Source organism: Pseudochaenichthys georgianus, chromosome 3 (genome assembly GCF_902827115.2).
Source record: "Pseudochaenichthys georgianus chromosome 3, fPseGeo1.2, whole genome shotgun sequence".
NCBI classification, from domain to species: Eukaryota; Metazoa; Chordata; class Actinopteri; order Perciformes; family Channichthyidae; genus Pseudochaenichthys; species Pseudochaenichthys georgianus.
In genome coordinates, this window is record NC_047505.1 from 46221222 (window position 1) to 46239771 (window position 18550).

The 18550-nt window shown below is 41.0% G+C and overlaps 1 protein-coding gene across 1 annotated transcript; it reads left to right on the forward strand.

The window, feature by feature from the left end:
* Positions 1 to 997: 997 nt before the first annotated feature.
* LOC117466100 (secretory carrier-associated membrane protein 5-like) lies at positions 998 to 8989 on the forward strand. Its single transcript, XM_034109255.1, has 7 exons — positions 998 to 1156; positions 1617 to 1677; positions 1750 to 1869; positions 3209 to 3365; positions 4410 to 4511; positions 5820 to 5937; positions 7938 to 8989. The coding sequence occupies exons 2-7, from the start codon at positions 1671 to 1673 to the stop codon at positions 8115 to 8117; spliced, it is 684 nt and encodes a 227-aa protein (XP_033965146.1). The 5' UTR covers positions 998 to 1156; positions 1617 to 1670; the 3' UTR covers positions 8118 to 8989.
* Positions 8990 to 18550: the final 9561 nt, after the last annotated feature.

Genomic DNA, 18550 nt, shown 5'->3' on the forward strand with positions numbered 1-18550 from the left:
AACCAAAAATGTAGTATTTCGGTCAGCACAAACTCAAGTAATATGTTCAGGTTATGGTCGGTGGCTCGGGTATTTAAAATAATGACGTCCCTGTACCATGTTGGGGGTGGTATAACTTTGCAAAGTGTTTTACGTCTAGTCTATTCATGGATTACATCGATTATATAGAAGATATAAATGTGATGTTTGACACCAAACTCCAGATTAACTGTAAATGCAAAGTGTTTATTTTGTACGAATATTTGTATTGCATTTATCAGTTTCTTGAATGAAAATGTATTTTAAACAATCTTAATGCCATGTGACTTAATGACTAAAAACGAATGCAGCATTGTAAAACTAGACACGTAAATGTCTTCCATATGACCTAATATCTCCAAATCAATGCATATTGTTGACTGAATTAATAGATACTTGTTGTGTCCTACTTGGTGTGTCCTACATGGTGTGTCCTACATGGTGTGTCCTACATGGTGTGTCCTACATGGTGTGTCCTACTCTTCCAGTGGAGTAAAACAATGGTGCATTGATTTGGAGAGTCACAAGTTATGGAAGCTTAAGTGTTTTAAAATCCAATAACTGCTATTTTTGTATTGGAATATCTTTCTACGATTGAGCACATTAGCAAAGATGTATTTATAATAGTATTTAGTGTCAATGAAATGGTATTTTTTCTTTTACGGTCCCTAAGTGAGACCCGGTCGTTAAGAGCGGCGTTAGGTGACAGTTCGGTGTGAAACTGAGTAAACAAATGAATGAGGAGTATCCGCCCTTAAACTCACTTCACCGAGGTGCAATGGGGTTGGTAGTTTGCACTTTATCTCCACATTGTTTACTACCAACCGTGGGACGGGTTCAGCACCATGGACAGAGAGCGAAACAGTGATTGGGTAAACAAACAACATCCAGGAATAGAGTAATCCGCCTATTGGTCTGAATCAAAGTGACAGCCGATTCACGCACGGTGATTGGTCGAGAGTCAGCACACAGCATGTTTATTGCTCCGTTCATACTGTGCAGAAGAAAGTATTATTTCAGTGTTATAGTTTGCTTGCAGATATCGTCCGACTGGCAGTAGAGCTCTATTCACCACGCGGCGGAAGCTTTTATTGGAGACTGCGCACTTTGAGGAGTGAAACTCTGCTCTCTCGAGGAGGTAAGCAGATTACGTTTCTCGTGGAATCCGTAATTCCTTCCTTTGATGGCCAGCTCTCTGTCAAAATATACAACGAACATATACAGCGAATACTGTCGCCTCATTTCAATCAGAGGAGTGCAGTTTACGCGTGACAGCAACAAGCGTGTGTGTCCCGTGGTGTGTGTGTGTGTGTTTCAGTGAAACCGGAAGAATTCTGTTGTTAAAATCGTATCACCACTAGGGAGACGTTTTCTGGAGGGCTCACACATTAAATCCCCCGGTCTGTATGGCGACGCTAAACTAACAGCACCCTCTATCTTTTTCCATATAACATGGGTGTAGGCTATGTCTAGTAACAGTTTAATGGTCCAACACCTATGACATGCATATGAAATTATTTGTCTATGGGGCATACAAGTTCTGCAGATATAAACAGAAATAACTAAATCCTAATCTCCAGTTTCTCTCTATTTAACAGGCTTTGACAGGACTGAAGAAAGAGTGACTCTCAGGAACTCCACACGTTATCCACATGGCAGGTCAGTTATTACGCAATGATCTACTGGGAAATAATTGAGAGAATACTATGTCTAACCATTGTGCCATTACAGAGCCCAACTTCCCCCCACTGCCGGGGTTTATTCCACTCAAGCCATGCTTCTACCAGGACTTTGATGAGATCCCCGAGCAGCACCGCAGCCTGTGCAAGAAAATGTACCACCTGTGGATGTGTGAGTGGCTTAAAGCGATGTCGTAGTGTTTACATACTGGTGTGGGATTTCCTGATACATTACCCAGGCAACAGAAGCTTACATTTGAACTATAATGCCTTAAAACAACTTTTTTCTTCAGAGGCTACCTGACTCTCCAATATAAAAAGCCAGTTGTATCCACTAGGTGCAATACACTGTCCTTTCCTCTGTAGCTAACTCAGTGTCATGATAAGAACTTTGTAACAGAAGGGCAATGGTGTACAAGGGTCCCTTTGGTCCAAATATCTTTTTTTTTTATTGCCGAAGCCTGTGTTATCCTGACTGGTTTATTTGCTAATGAGTCATGGCGCTGACCAGATGGCCTTGGTTTGAGTAGAGTAGTTAACCTTGAAATTGTGTTAAACAATTTTTGCCAGAAGCACTTTCATCAAAGTTTATTACACCATAAACAAGCCCTACAATGATGTTTGTGATATTGCTCGGGTCGGGATGCTCCCTGTTGGTCCATGAAGGCAGAGTACAGCGAGAGTCAAATCATTTAAAGCTGCTGCAAATTTTACACCGGTGCAATGTCGCTGGCAGAAAGGCAGTATACAGTAGAGCAACATGAAGATAATGAAAACAAAATAAACCTGGGGTGTCCATGAAGGTTGCAAATGATTCTAGGCAAACAGAGACAAGTGTGTTTCAATATATCTGTATCTCATTTAGACTTTACTCTGTTCATTCTACAGGTTGGTAAACGATAAATATCAGCAGGTATTCAAACTCCCAATCTGCTTTTGGATTTTCTTTTACTCTCTTTGTATCTGTGGCACATTCTCTGTAAGCATGGCATATGTGAGTGTTGTTCAGCATGAGCTTTTTCCTTTCTTCATTCTGAGCATTTTCTTTCTTGTGTCCAAATGATTTGAAGCCAGCCATATTTTTTCTGTAATACATTTGAGAAACTGAACTGAGCTCCTAAATAGCTGTCAAGCTGTGGAAGCTGTGTTTGGCCTCCTCACTCTCTTGTTAAGCACCCCCTTTTCTCCATAGACCAACATTTGAAGCCGCTTGGCCTTATTTGCTAGTTTAAATAAGAAATATGGGACCATAGCTTTAATTAGATTTAAGTGCAACTTAAGCGCTGGAGTACTGTAGTCTCATAACATTACTGAGAATTAATAGGAAAAAGGCGCCTGCAAAAAGGCTATTCAGGTGACACGAGCCATTTTGTGGCAAGCATCGCAATGACATATTTCACAGTTAATGCAGGCTGCCTTCGTACCCTCACATCAAACTCTTTCCTGCATGTCCGCGTACTCAATAGATGTGTTTCTGTTGCACCTAATGCACATTCTGTTTGGTCTCACAGTGAACAGTCTTACTCTTGCGGTGAATCTCCTTGGCTGCTTCGCATGGATGTTTGGTGGAGGTGGCGTGACCAACTTTGGGCTGGCTATCATCTGGCTCATCATGTTCACCCCCTGCTCCTATGTCTGCTGGTTCAGGCCCATCTACAAGGCCTTCAAGTAAGTCAAAAAGGAAGTACTGATATTCAAATATATAGTTTAGCCTCAGCTGTACCTCGTTATACAGGTGTGTTTCGTGTAGCTGTTATTTACGGGCACAGCTGTTTAAAGAACAAAGCAACACACAGTACTTAATAAATAACACACAAACCATAGTAATGTTGGACTATTGTGTAAAATTGCAATAGAAGGTATTTAGGCATCAAATACAATTCGGCTTTTGTGTGTTTTAATTTATCATTGGCAATATAATATAGACCAAGTGACATTTTGTAGATGGTAGATTATTCCCGCTTAGTATTTCTATGAATATTGCTGTAGCCCTTTGGTCTATGTTTCCTACTTCACTTTTTCGGTTGCTTAAAACATTAAATATGTTAGATCAAAGTACTACTACCAATATTTCCATCTTTGCCATATAAGAAAAAAAAAATTCCTAATAAAACAAATGTTTCTCAGAATTTTTGCAAAGTCATTGTGGCTGCATAATGTATGATCACATTGTGCAATGGTCCATTACGGATGGAAGCTTTAAGATCATTCTTTACTCCATTCTCTGAAAGTGTTGAACTGATCCAATCATTCTCTAAAGACAGAAGTGCACCCGGAACATCTTCTCTCTCCGTGCACTGAAGGGCAGTGTGACATAACGGTACCTTCTGAGCCAGGGACAGACAATGCTCCGTCTCGTGAAGTTAATGAAGTCCTGATACAAAATGTGGGTCTTACTGTACCTTGCACTTTGGTGAAGATTAAACCAGACTGTGAGAATGCCAAGGCAGGGCAAGAAGACCGCAGTCCAGCAAAAGTCTTTCCATGGCTGTGTCATCACTAAAGAAATGCAGATGTGGGAGAATACCATGATTATAGAGTAGAATAGATAAATCATGACTTCCTGTGAAAAGACCTTAACACGATCAGCGCATACAAGATAACCTGTGGCTCCATAATGGAGGAGGAGGCCTTTGTGGTGCTGAGTGGCATGGGTTATAGATATAGATACTTGTGCAAATATTTCTTGATCATTCTGGGTTTCTTTCTTAGGACTGACAGCTCCTTCAACTACATGCAGTTCTTTTTTGTTTTCATGGCCCAAGTGGGCATCAGCATCATCCAAAGCATCGGCATCCCTGGATGGGGAGTATGGTAAGAGACATTATAAGAATATTTTTAAGAATATATTTTGTTTAACCCTCCAGTTGTCTTCGGGTCAAATGTGACCGATGTACTACTTTCATCAATTATAACTTTTTTATTTTACATTCGATTGCATTAAGGCTTTATGAAATCCTTCACAGTAGACATTTGAACATATACAGTTGCTGATCACCACTTTCATTGCATTTTGGATGATTTAGTCAACTTTGTAACACCCATGGTGTTCCCGGTCAAAAGTTACCGCCATAAAGAAAAGGAAATAGTAACCATCCGGATCAGATAAAACACACACACACACACACACACACACACACGCACGCACGCACGCACGCACGCACGCACACACACACACACACACACACACACACACACACACACACACACACACACACACACACACACACACAGAACAATTTGACACATTTCCCGCTCTTATGTCCCCATCCTCCCACATGGATCACACCTGGCACACGCAATACATGTTCAGTGTATATTCGTTGTATATTTACTGCAGTTTTTCATGTATACCAGTAGTCTGACTCTGATACAATAATTACAGTTTGAAAGGGCGTTAAATGAAATTTGGTGATGATTAATGGTTATTGTGTTAATGTAATAGCAGTTAAAACAGGACCGGTCTTTTTTTTTTATGTTGAGTCTCGTTTTTTTAAATTAACATGTAGCGAGTAAGATCAAATATATTCTCAAATAAGTCATTACAATTAATAAAACAACTGTGTAATGCAACTCATTTACCAGAGCTGTGATTCATTCACTGTTATGCATGAATGAACAATAGGAATGAGAGGTTGTTTTAATATCATTTGAAAATCTACTTTTGAAGGACACACTCTGAGCTTAAGCAGTTTGTCTTTCTTTGAAATACTTTGTTCGCCGCTTTCATTGAGATGACACTGATGGCACATCAGAGATGGCCCTCATATAACTTTAACGAGAGTCCTGTTATCAGATTTTGAGAGGCCGTTAAAGGGATCCTCAAAATGTCACCTCACTCATGATGATCAGAAATTGATATTATGACAGCCTCCATAAAGTGTATAAATGTCACCATGTGCAGCTAGGTATTCCCTCGTATGAGCTATAACACTTTGAAACTTTATATGGCCGTAGTTAAAGTCCACACAAATTAGTGTCATTTAACATCCAGATGGTCAGCGGTGGTGTCATGACGAGAGACACCAGACAAACCAATAACATATCATGCCTTGTTGTATTCATAAAGAAAATGTGTCTTTTTAATGAAATGCTGTTAATGGTCATCTCTCTCGTTTTCAGCGGTTGGTTGGCTACCATCTCCTTCTTCTCCTATAATATTCTGATAGCTCTGGTCATGTTGGTCCCCACCATCATGTTCACTGCCGTCGCCTCACTGTCCTTCATTGCCCTCACCAGGGTAAGGATTCAAATGTTGCATTCCTGCAAAGCGAAATTTAGACCGGCAATTTATAAGAGTACATTTGCTGTCCTTTTCTGCCAATTCGTTATATATAAATTTTTTCGGCCAGAAGTTACCAATATTGTTAGAAAATATTTGTAAATGATGTTCAATCAGGAGAGGCGGTGTTGATGTAATAATACATATTTATTGCGCAGATGCACGAATGAATGTAATGGTAATTTTGGCGATTAGGCCCCGTTGTGCAGGAAGTATCATTCGGGAGGGTAGAGCTGATCCGATGAAACCCCCGGGGCCTAGACACTGGTGGTGGTGAATGGATAGTTGGGTTCGGTCTGAAGGGGAGTGGCTTAGCTTGACCCTGGATTCAGAGGGACAGGAGGTGAAAAGGGGTGGAGGAGGGTTGCGTCGAGTCACCTGAAATGACAGCTGTCAGAGGGGGAAGAGCAGATTTAAAAGGTTTGACAGAGTGTTATGATAGGCTCTTGGGAATAGAGCGAAGTGATTGGTTAAGCTGAAGAGTGACGCCCCCGGTCACTTATTGAGAGGAGAGAGAGTAGTAACATGGGAATAGAAATACATGAAGAGTAAAGACGGTCTTCCTGGTTGAACTTGCGCTGAGCTTCACTTGTCAGTGCATGAATTAAGTTTGATTCATATATGTAATATCAGTCAGCATTGTTAAGGTTTACAATTATAAATGCCAGAATCCCAATATATCATTTGCTGGACCAAATCATGTTTCCCTTAATGTGCTGCGGGAAAAAGATTTTAGGAAATTGTTGCATTGCAAATACAGTTGCATTACTCTAATGCACATGAGGTAATACACTAAAATAATCGAAACAGCTAATCTTCCACCCATGAAGCCGTGTTATTAATACATTTTGAAACCCACTTTCAAAGTTATCATTACCACAGTTTTTAATTCCAATATATTATTTGCCGTACCAAAAAATGACCCAGTAGGAAATACAGATGCAGAAAAAAAGATAACATGAACTAACCAGAACCACTAATCGTCCTCACATGAAGTTGATAACTTTTAAAACCCTACATCAACATGTGTCCCCTCTTCTTCATGTCTCTTCTACATCAACATGTGTCCCCTCTTCTTCATGTCTCTTCTACATCAACATGTGTCCCCTCTTCTCCATGTCTCTTCTACATCAACATGTGTCCCCTCTTCTCCATGTCTCTTCTACATCAACATGTGTCCCCTCTTCTTCATGTCTCTTCTTCATCAACATGTGTCCCCTCTTCTTCATGTCTCTTCTTCATCAACATGTGTCCCCTCTTCTTCATGTCTCTTCTACATCAACATGTGTCCCCTCTTCTTCATGTCTCTTCTACATCAACATGTGTCCCCTCTTCTCCATGTCTCTTCTACATCAACATGTGTCCCCTCTTCTCCATGTCTCTTCTACATCAACATGTGTCCCCTCTTCTTCATGTCTCTTCTTCATCAACATGTGTCCCCTCTGTGGAAAGAGACTCTGAAAGTTTCAGGAACAAAGATTCTCTCACTTTTTGTCCTGATCCATTTCTATAAAAACCTGTCTGAAAATGAGCTGATCAGATTGTGGCCACTTTATGATGTCATAACGATGTTTTGTCTTGTGTAACAATTAGCCAATCAGTAACCAAGGTAACCCCCCCACCACCTTATCACCTGAATCTCCTCCTAGAGCACCATTGAGTTCTTTGTAACCAAATCTCTCTCAGAGGGGCGTGGGGAGGGGCTCCTTATTTTCATCTGAAGTAACAGACAGAGAATCAGCACTTTGGAAACAGGGCTGAAACAGAGGGGATTATGGGTAATGCTGCAATGATCTGTTTGGTGTTTGGAGCCAAACACTTCAGAGACATGTTTTGATATATCTGAGACATAATATATTGATGAGAAACAGTATCATAGCCTAGGGGACCTTTAAGATAACTAAAAACACTAACCTCCTGTGTTGATATTAACTTGTGAAACCCTAACCCGCATTCAGATCCATAACTTCTACCGTGGCAGTGGGGGCAGCATGTCCAAAGCTCAGGAGGAGTGGACCACGGGGGCCTGGAAGAACCCCCACGTCCAGGCGGCAGCGCAGCAGGCGGTGGTGGGGGCCGCTACCGGAGGCATGCAGGAGCAGCACCCGAGCCCCCAGTACAACACCAACCAGGTGTAGAGGTGTGAGGGAAATACTGATGCCAACATTTAAACATCAGGGTTAGGAAGATGTTGTCATTCCCCACGATAGTTGTGGTTATTAAGTGGAAAACAATTGTATATTTTGACATCCAGTTTTACATAAAGTATTTATCACGGATGATTTCAAGCAATTTCATCATTTTGCAAAACAAATCTCTCTGTGGGAAGCTGTTTTGTACTTTCCCGTGTTTCAGGGCACGCTGGGTTTTTTCTGTAGTTTTGAATGTTTGTCACTTTCGAGGCTCCATGCGTGTGCCGATGTTCTCTTTGTGTTGACGTGTTGTTTTAGCCATTTTGACAAAAGAAAGCAAAATGATATTTTTTGTTGTACAATAACTTTGTGATGATACAGATCTTTATTTAGTATTTATGTAGCTATAGTGCACTATGTGAGAGATAAATATGATATGTTTTCAAGTGACTTGTTTTTTAATTTAAGGGATTACCAAAGATCCAATGTAGCATTGCTGATTGACATAATGCTAATTTATGTGACCTCAGCATATTTCTATAGAATGAATGTTTGCACTGTTTGTTGTGTTAAAAATAACGATATCTGTATCAAAGTCAGACAGTATTGTTGCAAGAGTTCCTCTAGATTTAAATATAAACAGAACATTTCCTTTTACCTTTGAGTTGACTCTCTGATGTACTTCCTGTTGGACATTGGTGGACACTGAAAACATCAGATATGTATCACAGAAAAACAACGTGTTAATGGTTCTATGCAAATTCAGCAGAAAACCAGTGAGCTATCTGACCAATGGGCTGTTTCAGCTCACGCTTGAACTGAATGTACTTTTTAAAACTGTTATTTATTTCCTGCATTTTGGCTGTTTGACCACTGAGAGGCGCTGATGGTGTTGGTATGAAATAAAAACACGTACAGATTACCTTCATTCATCCTTCACGGATCGTAGTCTGCGTTTATAACGGTCCCTTCTATTTCCTATTTTCTTTAACGCCGTCTCTTTTTTCTCACTCTCTCCTCTGCCCTCACACTAGATTTGTTTTTTAAATCAAGGACACCTACTTATACCAACAGATATCATGAACTGTGTTAATTTGTGCTCTGTTTTAGTAGTATTCTGCTTCAAATTGACAGCCGTGCGTATGTTTCTTTTTGAAAAGGGGGTGAAAAACGTGCTCAATGGCACCTCAAGGGCAGTCTAAAATGAATGTCAGATAATCGCACACTCACTCCTAACACCAGTCACATTTAATTTATGATACCATAGTAAGGTGCATGTCTTTTAAAAGATAACAACATGAAGTATCAATTGCTTTTATCTTATGTTTAGGGGAGGGCGATTTGACAAGCTAACATCAGGTTAAGTTAATGGATATCCCAAAATGTGTTGTTCAATCATTTTGCCAAAATCCATCCATCCATCTTCTCCCGCTTATCCGTGGTCGGGTCGCGGGGGTAGCAGTTCCAGCAGAGAGCCCCACACTTTCCTTTCCCTGGCGACATCAACCAGCTCTGACTGGGGGGTCCCAAGGCGCTCCCAGGCCAGCGAAGAGATATAATCCCTCCACCTTTTGCCAACATATGTGAGTTTTTTTTATCATCAATTCTGCTCTAAATAGATAGATTGTGTTCTTCATTCTTAGGCCGAGTTTGAGGGTTTGAGAGACAAGTTGCTAGGTTTAACGTGCACACCCTGAAAATGGTTCACTGTATTAGTATTATTGCCTGCTGCAGTTGCTTTGCATAGAGCCTCTTTGTTTCTTGTTTCATTTTGTTTGCCCCATTTAATCAAGACATTGCACTCCATCATTAAAATGTGTTTTTAAATCGTTTCCAATACATTACACACAATGCAAATGAATCTGCAGCCCATTTAAACACTGTTAAAATGGGAGATGATAAAAAAGGAGGCTCATTCTTTGCCTTCAGGTGGTAGTATTGGTTCTCCATGATCTTCTAATAGTCTCCCTTACTGGCCACCGGGGGCACTATATGACCTTTGTTGTTGTGCCCTAATGAAGTATGTACTTGTGCATACAACCTGAGATAGGGTGAGTGATACATGACTGATGGAAAACGTGTTTTGTAACACTGACGCCAGGGCAAACACAATTTCTACCTGGACATCCTGTGAGCAGATGACCATTATATAATAGATTCGAAATACACCTTAAAAGGATATATCTGTGGATGTCCTCTGTCTGCTTCTCTCTGAGTGATATAGAGACTTTGAAGAGAGGAGGATGGAATTATACAGCGATACAGATACCCAGAGGACTCAGCAGCAGCCACCAACAAACACTGTAATTGCCACACACATGGAAATCTCTTGTGACAAGTGGTGACAGTAAAGACTTTGCGCCTTCAGGTAAACAGGACAGGCTGTCAGCTACAGAATAAAGTCATTGATTCATAACAAATCAAGAACGCACAGATGCTTTTCCTTTTGAAATTCAATTCTGTTCACTTGTCAAACATGGATGGAAAAACATCCAACTGCATATTATCTTATCATCTCATTCTGGCTGGAAGAAGAAAATGCATATCTAGCCAGATGTAATCTTCCCGTACAAGCCAAGATTGTTTCCTGTGAGGAGAGGGGGGTTCAAATAGAACTTCCAAAAGGCCTCTCTGACTTGTGTGCCAAGGGCTCGTGTTTTACAACATTTATGAGAGGGTTTCTTGCATTGGTGTTTCTATGTCTGATCGTTTTGGACAAACACACATTTATATAGGCACACACATATTCATTTAAACCAGCTGTAAACACAACACCGAAATATTAACACCCTTTAAGTTGCCGAACTAAACAAATAACTGCTTATTTATACATGCAGTAGATACGGAGGGACCTTAGCATTCGGTTTTGTGTTTATGACCACCTGACGAATAATCAATATTTACCACAAACAAACCAACAGACCGTCCATTTGGCTCTTTCTTTGTACACACTAACTCCTGAGGGGAAATGATGGTTCTCAAACTTCTTAATTCTCCACTATATGCAACTAGTAGCTAACTTTGTCCGTCTGCTGTTTGGTTCTCAGTATTTAGCCTACGGTACTTTTTCACATTTTCAAATCGCTACCTACAGTAGATTAAATGGCCACAAAAACAAAACGATAATCCGACACGTGTTTCCCTTTCTGAAGAACGGACAAATGCTCCCATTGGCCAATGACCAGGCACTTTTTCTATTTCATTTAAATGGACCCTATTATGCTTTTTGAGTTGTTCCCTTTCCTGTAGTATGCTTTTGTAAATGGTCATCAAAGGCTAAAATACCCACATTCATGCCAGGGGGAGTTTTCTTCCACACCCCGCCCCCCTGCCTGAAACGCCTCCATTGAACTCCTTTGTTAACATCAATAACATGGTGACATAGCTATGTAACACTTGCGATTCAATTGGGTAGCGCTCCAACACATTGTAGGTGATAGGTTAAGGGGCGGGACATCTCTAAGCAGTTGAGCAATCAGAACAGAGCCGGCCAGCTAACCAATCAGAGCAAACTGGGCTCTGGTTTTCAGACAGGGGGTGAAAAGAGGTGCTACAGCACAGGCAGTATGAGATAAATAAAGAGCTTGTTGAACATTAAAACATGGAGACATGTCCCAGTAGAGAAACAAAATACACAAACCTGAACATGAGCATAATTAAGGACATTGTGTTTTGGTCACATAAGAAAATGTCAATGGCACAACCAGAGGGCAAAAGGCAACTAACTACTTGTGGGAATTAAGAAAGTAAATTAAAACTGACTGCACCTAATGCTATATTTGCACCAAGAAGAATGCTCTGATTCACAACTCTATTGACAGAGGGTATTTGTGTTACATTTCTCAGGAGAGATGGAGAAAGAGTGCCCTTTCATGCTGTTAAACACACACACACACGCACACACACACACACACACACTTTACCATCTGGACAAAGGTGTACAGATGTGGAGCCATGCCCTCACACAGGCGTGCATTTATGCCTGTGTGCCACACAGATGCACATGTGCACTCGGAGGTGGGGTCCAACCACCCAACATGTATCCTATACAACAGGAATCACGAGGACTTACTGTGAGTGAATGGAACAGCGTTAAGACAACAAGACATGTTGGAAATACAACTTACGCATTGGCCTTTTTGCCATTCAGTACATTTAGCTTTTATGGTCTGGGGGAGACAAAGTTGACAAAGACTAATGATGAGCACATGACAGGAATCTGAAACAAATGTTTGGATTGAGTTTCTCAAATGACCTAAAGGAACAAACAGCAGTCGATGTCTGGGAGAGAGTCATTTGCCTCTGTGCATCTGCAGCCTGAGGTTTTTGCAAATAAGGCAGTTAATGATCGTGCTGGCTTGAAATAGGACAACAAATAAATGGGAGAAAAAATAATGATCTTGATAACTGTTGCAAAATCTTTCATTTGCATCCCTCTAAAATGGTTTCTGTTATGGCCCTCAAAGCTGGTGACGCACAACAAGGGTCTCTGCTTTGGTGAGACCTCTGATCACGCTGCAATATGTAACAGAACAACAACTAGCATCAAAGGATGTCACTATCATCATCACATATGTGCTGTGTTATAAAAGTTGTGTATGTCAGACTGGTGAAAGGTGGAAAAGTGGTAATGGTCGATGACAGCATCATTCCTTCAGTAGCATCAATCTTCCAAAATCACTCCATTAAGAAAGGGAATACGAGTATCTCCCACAATGTCTAACTTGTACTTTACTTTCTAGAGCTGTCCAGTCTTTGAAATGTGTCTTGATACAAACTACCACAAACAAATCTGCAGCCCCAAACCCTAGATCATCTTTACATGTGCATGATGAGAGGAATGAGAGCATCCAGCCAGCTACTAAAGAGGGGTCACCCAGCTGTCTGGAGCGGGGCCATGTTAGTCAGCTACTACAGCGAGGCAGAGCTGCTGCCACCAGCCTGTGAAATCACCCATCTGATGATGGGAGTCGTCCTCCTGACAGCACAGGAAACGGTGACAGTGGAGGTTGGAGAATGACTCTGGTGAAATATGGGCCTGTCAGAGGGGAGAGAGGCTGAGCACAGCGGTGCAGGGCCGCCGCTCCCTGCGACTGACTCCATCACTGAAACTCCCCGTGGAGCCAGTGGAGGCGTGGGCGGGTGCAGCGGGGATTTTCACAGGGACCCGATTAAGACTGGAAGCCTATCTTCCTTCCACAAGATCTCCTCATTTGTTCCAATTGCCTGTGAATAAAAACATAAATATCCCAATTTCAGTTTCTGCCTTAATGAGAATGTATTGCACTGTTGTTTTAACGGTGTGGACTCCTCGGGATGCTGGAGGAATTGACCATTTGCATACTCCTTAAAATTGACGAGTGGGGAAAGTGAGGCAACTAAGTTGTAAGAGAAAGTGCACGTTTTGTAGCCGACATCAAATACAAGCCAGATGTTTCATTGATGAGGCAGGCGATATTTAAACTGTCAGGCAGCGCACTCGAGTGTGTCTTGTGCGTATGACACAAGCTGCTTCTTTGTCTCGTATAACGCCCATCGCTCGCATGTGGAGTGTTAACACAGGGACTGAAATGTTTGTTAACTCGGATATATGTGGTGGAGTCAGCTCTACATAAAGTGCACGCAGGATGAGGTATTATCAAAACAAATGAGCCAGCAACTGCAGCTGCATGTAAATCAGAACAGTTTCTCCCCCCTCGCTATTCAAATTCTTCAGCCATTCAGTATCTCCCAGTCAGTGGTTCTTCCTGTACAAAGCAAGCCTTTCCTCGCACCTTTTCCCATGCAGCAACGTGTTTATCCCTACGGAAATGAACATTCTTCACATCTTTATTCATTTAATTAGGTCGCAAAGCAGAACTAGAGCCAGCAGAGGAATTACCTGTGGCCTTGATACTCTGCCACAGAAATCTGAACACAGTATGGGCTCTGCAGAAATTAGACCTAAAGTCTGGAAGTGGGCTTTTTGGCAATGTCAGCTCACAGACTAGTCCCTATTCTCTCTTTCTACTAAATTCAATTATCCTCACATAAACCTGCTGCAGTGAGGGATGGAGGTCTTGAGTCAGGTCTTTTAGCTGTCCCATTGTAAGCCTGGTTAAAGAAGATGGAGCAGTTTGAGTCTTGGACAATAGTTAGTCTTTTTATTAACATGGTGGAAAGTCACAAAACAAATGCATAAGATAACTATGTAACCATTGGACACAGAGCGTGTTATCAAGTTCAGCCCTCTGCTCCAGAAGGTGTTTTTAAGATGACATGTTTAATTATTGCTAATTACCATACACAATTCTGGCCCAGAGATAGCTCACACTATTAAATAAAGATATGCATTTACTAAAAGCCTAATTAGGCCCTCACACATGCTACATGCAGATTGTCAAGGCAAAGCGCCCCGGACAAAAAAAGTCTGATTAAACACAAATAATAATTATCCTTTGAGCACAAACACTCCCTCGTGACGTGACCTCGCCATGAACTAATGCACACACTGTGGCTAAAATGGGACCGGGGTGGGGAGGGTGAGCAAATGGCTGAGGCTGAATGTTGTCACCTTGTCATCAGTGTCACCACAAACTTATGATTATGTGCTGCATGAGCGAAATAAATGTCAGATCAACTAAACTATGGTGCCGGTGCACGGGGGGGGGGGGGGGGCAAGGTGAGAAAATGAAAGCAGGAAAGTCATTTTGGAGTCACGGGAGGAGGTTATGGGAGAAGTGTCTTTTATTTATTCACTTGATTTAATTGTATTCAATTAACTATATTTGAGTATATAATTATTTAAACATCATGCCTAAGGTGCCACTTAGACCAGCCACGACCAATGAGGAAAGACCAAGTCGTTAGAAGAAAATAACACATTTTTGGGTAATTTACAATGCTAATTATATAACAAATAAAGTTAAACATGTTATCAAATACACTTTGCCAATTAGGAAACATCATCAGGAAGAAACAAACATGTTTTAAGCTTTCACCACAAAAAGTAAGAAGTCTTGAAGAAATACAGACATGAATACGTTTAGGTGGATACGGGTACGCAGCATTATTTATTTCCTTTTCTTGCCAGGCTATCTTCGTCCATGTTGGAAATGCATGACTCAGATGACACTGCGATCGTGCCTCTGGATAAATGTGATGGATGTTGGAGAGGGACAGCACAGACTCAGTCGATGATCACAGTTCAAAGTTGTCATGACGGAGATAACAACCTCCACAATCTGCCTGTCCTCATCCCGGATCCCAAAGGTCTGATCTCCTCTCGCCTCATCACTGTGCAGGCAGTGCAGCTGTAATGGCCCTCTATCACGCTGCTTTGCTATCGATGCCAGGAATTTAAGCCAAAGGCCATACTCGATACCCAGCCCTAATGTGATCGTGACTGACAATTTCAAAGCCAGACAAAGGTGTTTCCGCATGCTTTTCCATTTCGGCGCTACACCCATGGCTCCTGTTCCTGCGGGGGTTTTGTGTATTCAATGATGTCTCACCGCTGAGAATGCTGGAAGATCTAATCAGTCCTGCTTCACTTCACTTGATCTGTTTCCTCAATTACGTTGTAAGCTTGCAGCTGCAAACCGGTTGTTGCTTTACATAGGTTTGCTGGTAAAGGAAACGCGGCTTGTTGTAAGGGGAAATATCTGTCCTGCGGTTCTTTATCGCCCTCCCTACAGATCTTCTGCTTATCGATGATCAGACAAAACAGTTGGTAGCCCAAAGCGGAGTATTTACATGTGTAATGGATTTGCTCTTATCATGTCTGTAGCCTATGAGTCTTTCCCTTTTCTCCAGATACCACTACTCGCTACATGTTCCTTTGATCCGGTGCTAGCATGTTTGCAGAGCTCACACTGAGAAGGGGCCTGCAACATTCAGGGGGGATTACAACACGCCTGTTGCTTCACATAAGAGTCAGCAAATGTATTAGTAAGAACTTTTCTGCTGCTTGTATTCCCAAAGTACCCAAAGTTTTACCCCAATTCTTTCCATAGTTTTGTTTATCTTGGATCAGGAAGAGCGATGATGACGCTGCACATCCCGTCAGCTGATCAGAGTCATCGTCTTACACTCAGCTCTTTATCTAACAAGCTTTTCTGACCATTTCTACACACATGTCCTCCTTCTGCACGCATCTATGGAAGTGGTGCTAATTGTACAACCCCCCTAGTCTCCTCTTGTTCTGGTGTCCTACCCCCATGCATGCACTGGCATCTCTGGCATTGTGCATCATGTTTATTCCATATCTCAGCGATACAGTATGTTTGGGATTTTGTTCTGCACAACCCTCGGGGTATTATTTTGTGCTCACTTAGAATCGCACACTGTTTGGATTCACTTGGGAAACACCCTCTAGCACATCTATGATACATACAATTGCATATTCATTTGTTGCAAGAAGTGGTACTAAATCATTTAAGAAATTCAAAGGCTTTGACATCCATTGCAGACACTGCTGTTGGGATTGTGCTGCAGTACGCCTTTTCATTACCGATAACACGACCATGACGCCAGGACTGTAGAAGAGGCTCCTGGTGGACATTACTGCATATACCCCACATAGGAACAAAATGGTTTCATATAAGCTGCTTAACCAGCTGCTGTATGGGAACACACAGGAGAAAAAACAGAGGCATGCTTTTGAAAAACAACTTAACAGGACAGATAAAGACTGTTTGTTCTTTTTGGAAACATAATACTCTTAAGTAAAACAATACGGTTATCATTTGGCTTCCTCACTAAAAGTTACCCATCTGTCTTTTTCTCAAACACACGCAAAGATATACACCATCACCATCAACCCATCAGAGACTGCACTGACCACACCACCTTCAAAAAACTCACCTCTTCAATCTGGCTTTTAATGTGTGATTGTTTTTGTATTATTTGACTTTAACTTTAACGATATATTTATTTGTTGTTCCTTCCTTTTCTTGTCCCTTCACTATATCTGTAAAGCGTCTTTGAGCACCTGTAAAAGCGCTAACAAATTAAATCTATTATTATCACGGTAACATACTGTAAACACATACGGACAACGTCGAGTAAATGGCAGCATGTACTGCAGCAATTTCACAAAACAACATAATGTGGCATAGAGAGAAAGAAAAGAAAGGGAACGGGGTGATTACTGCGAACAGCCTGAACAAACAGCCGGTACCGAGAGGAAGTTTGGTTAGGGCAGACTAAATATGAGTGAACAGAGTATCAAAACAAGCAGATAATGGATTCTTACTCTTCTGGCGGGGAAGGAAATACTTCTGCGAGGAATGTGTTTTCATACTATCATATTTCTGGAATGATACACACTGCTACTGTACCAACACTGAGCAATTGAATGCAATCAGATACAACAATAACAAATACATGTTACTTTTGTGAAGCTTTTTATCTCTAGGTTTGTCAAGAATTTGTCAGCGATCGGTTTTATTTTCAATAATTAGATCCTAAATCCTTAAGTCACTGTGTTAGAGCATGATTTTCCTCACGGGATGAAGTTATAATAATAAGATGTTTGAATTTCGATTTTTGGATCTGGATTTCTCCTTTTTTTTACTTTAAAGATCAGACACAAAAAAAACGTTTTATCTTTTTCAATTCTTCCTATCTATGTTCCCTAATATTGTAAATAAAAATAAGGGTACAATGTTGTTTTGTTTTGTATTACTTTAAAATTAGCAGTCAAGATCTTGTGAGGGAAAAAAAACTTTCCTTTTGTTCTTTCCATCTTGTTTTCTTAGACTTGTTTTGTAAAGGCAACGTCTTCTTTTAAAGGACATATTTTCTTAAGAGCTTCTGATTGATTTTCCCACTTGACCAGTTTTCTGTTTACAAAACGACTATAGATTATCTTGACTTTAATCATAAGTGCGATGAGGCTTGCAATCGCTCCATAAGTACTGTTCATTAGTCTACATTTCTAAATGGCAATGCGGTAAAACATTGACAACTCTATCAGTTATTCTTATATGGTGATAGTCATGAAGAAGGAAGTCAGTGAGTGCCTTCCTTTCCTCACCAAACAAAGACTATCTTTGTGTAGTTCTATATTTAGTTTTGATAAGACGATCAGCGCCTCTCTCACATACTGTTGTGATCCATGTAATGACTTTTCATGCTTAACGTGATTAGTCTTTAATTGCGGCCGAAAGAAGTCAGATGAAATGTCAGATGTTAATTAGCAACAAAGACGTTCTGAAGAGTTATCAAACTGAAAGGATGTCTGGCTGTGTGGGGGCAGTGTGTGATCTTAACAAGTTATTTGTAAGGATGCCTACACAGAATCACCTGCCACTCACATACTGTATGCACCAGTGCCACCACCCATTTGTCACTTTGATTATTTTGTGTTTGCAGGAATCTTATATGCAGTGTTTTTTCCCCTTGTATTCTTAAATGCGAAACCTATACCCGTGTTTGAATCATGCACGACAAAAATA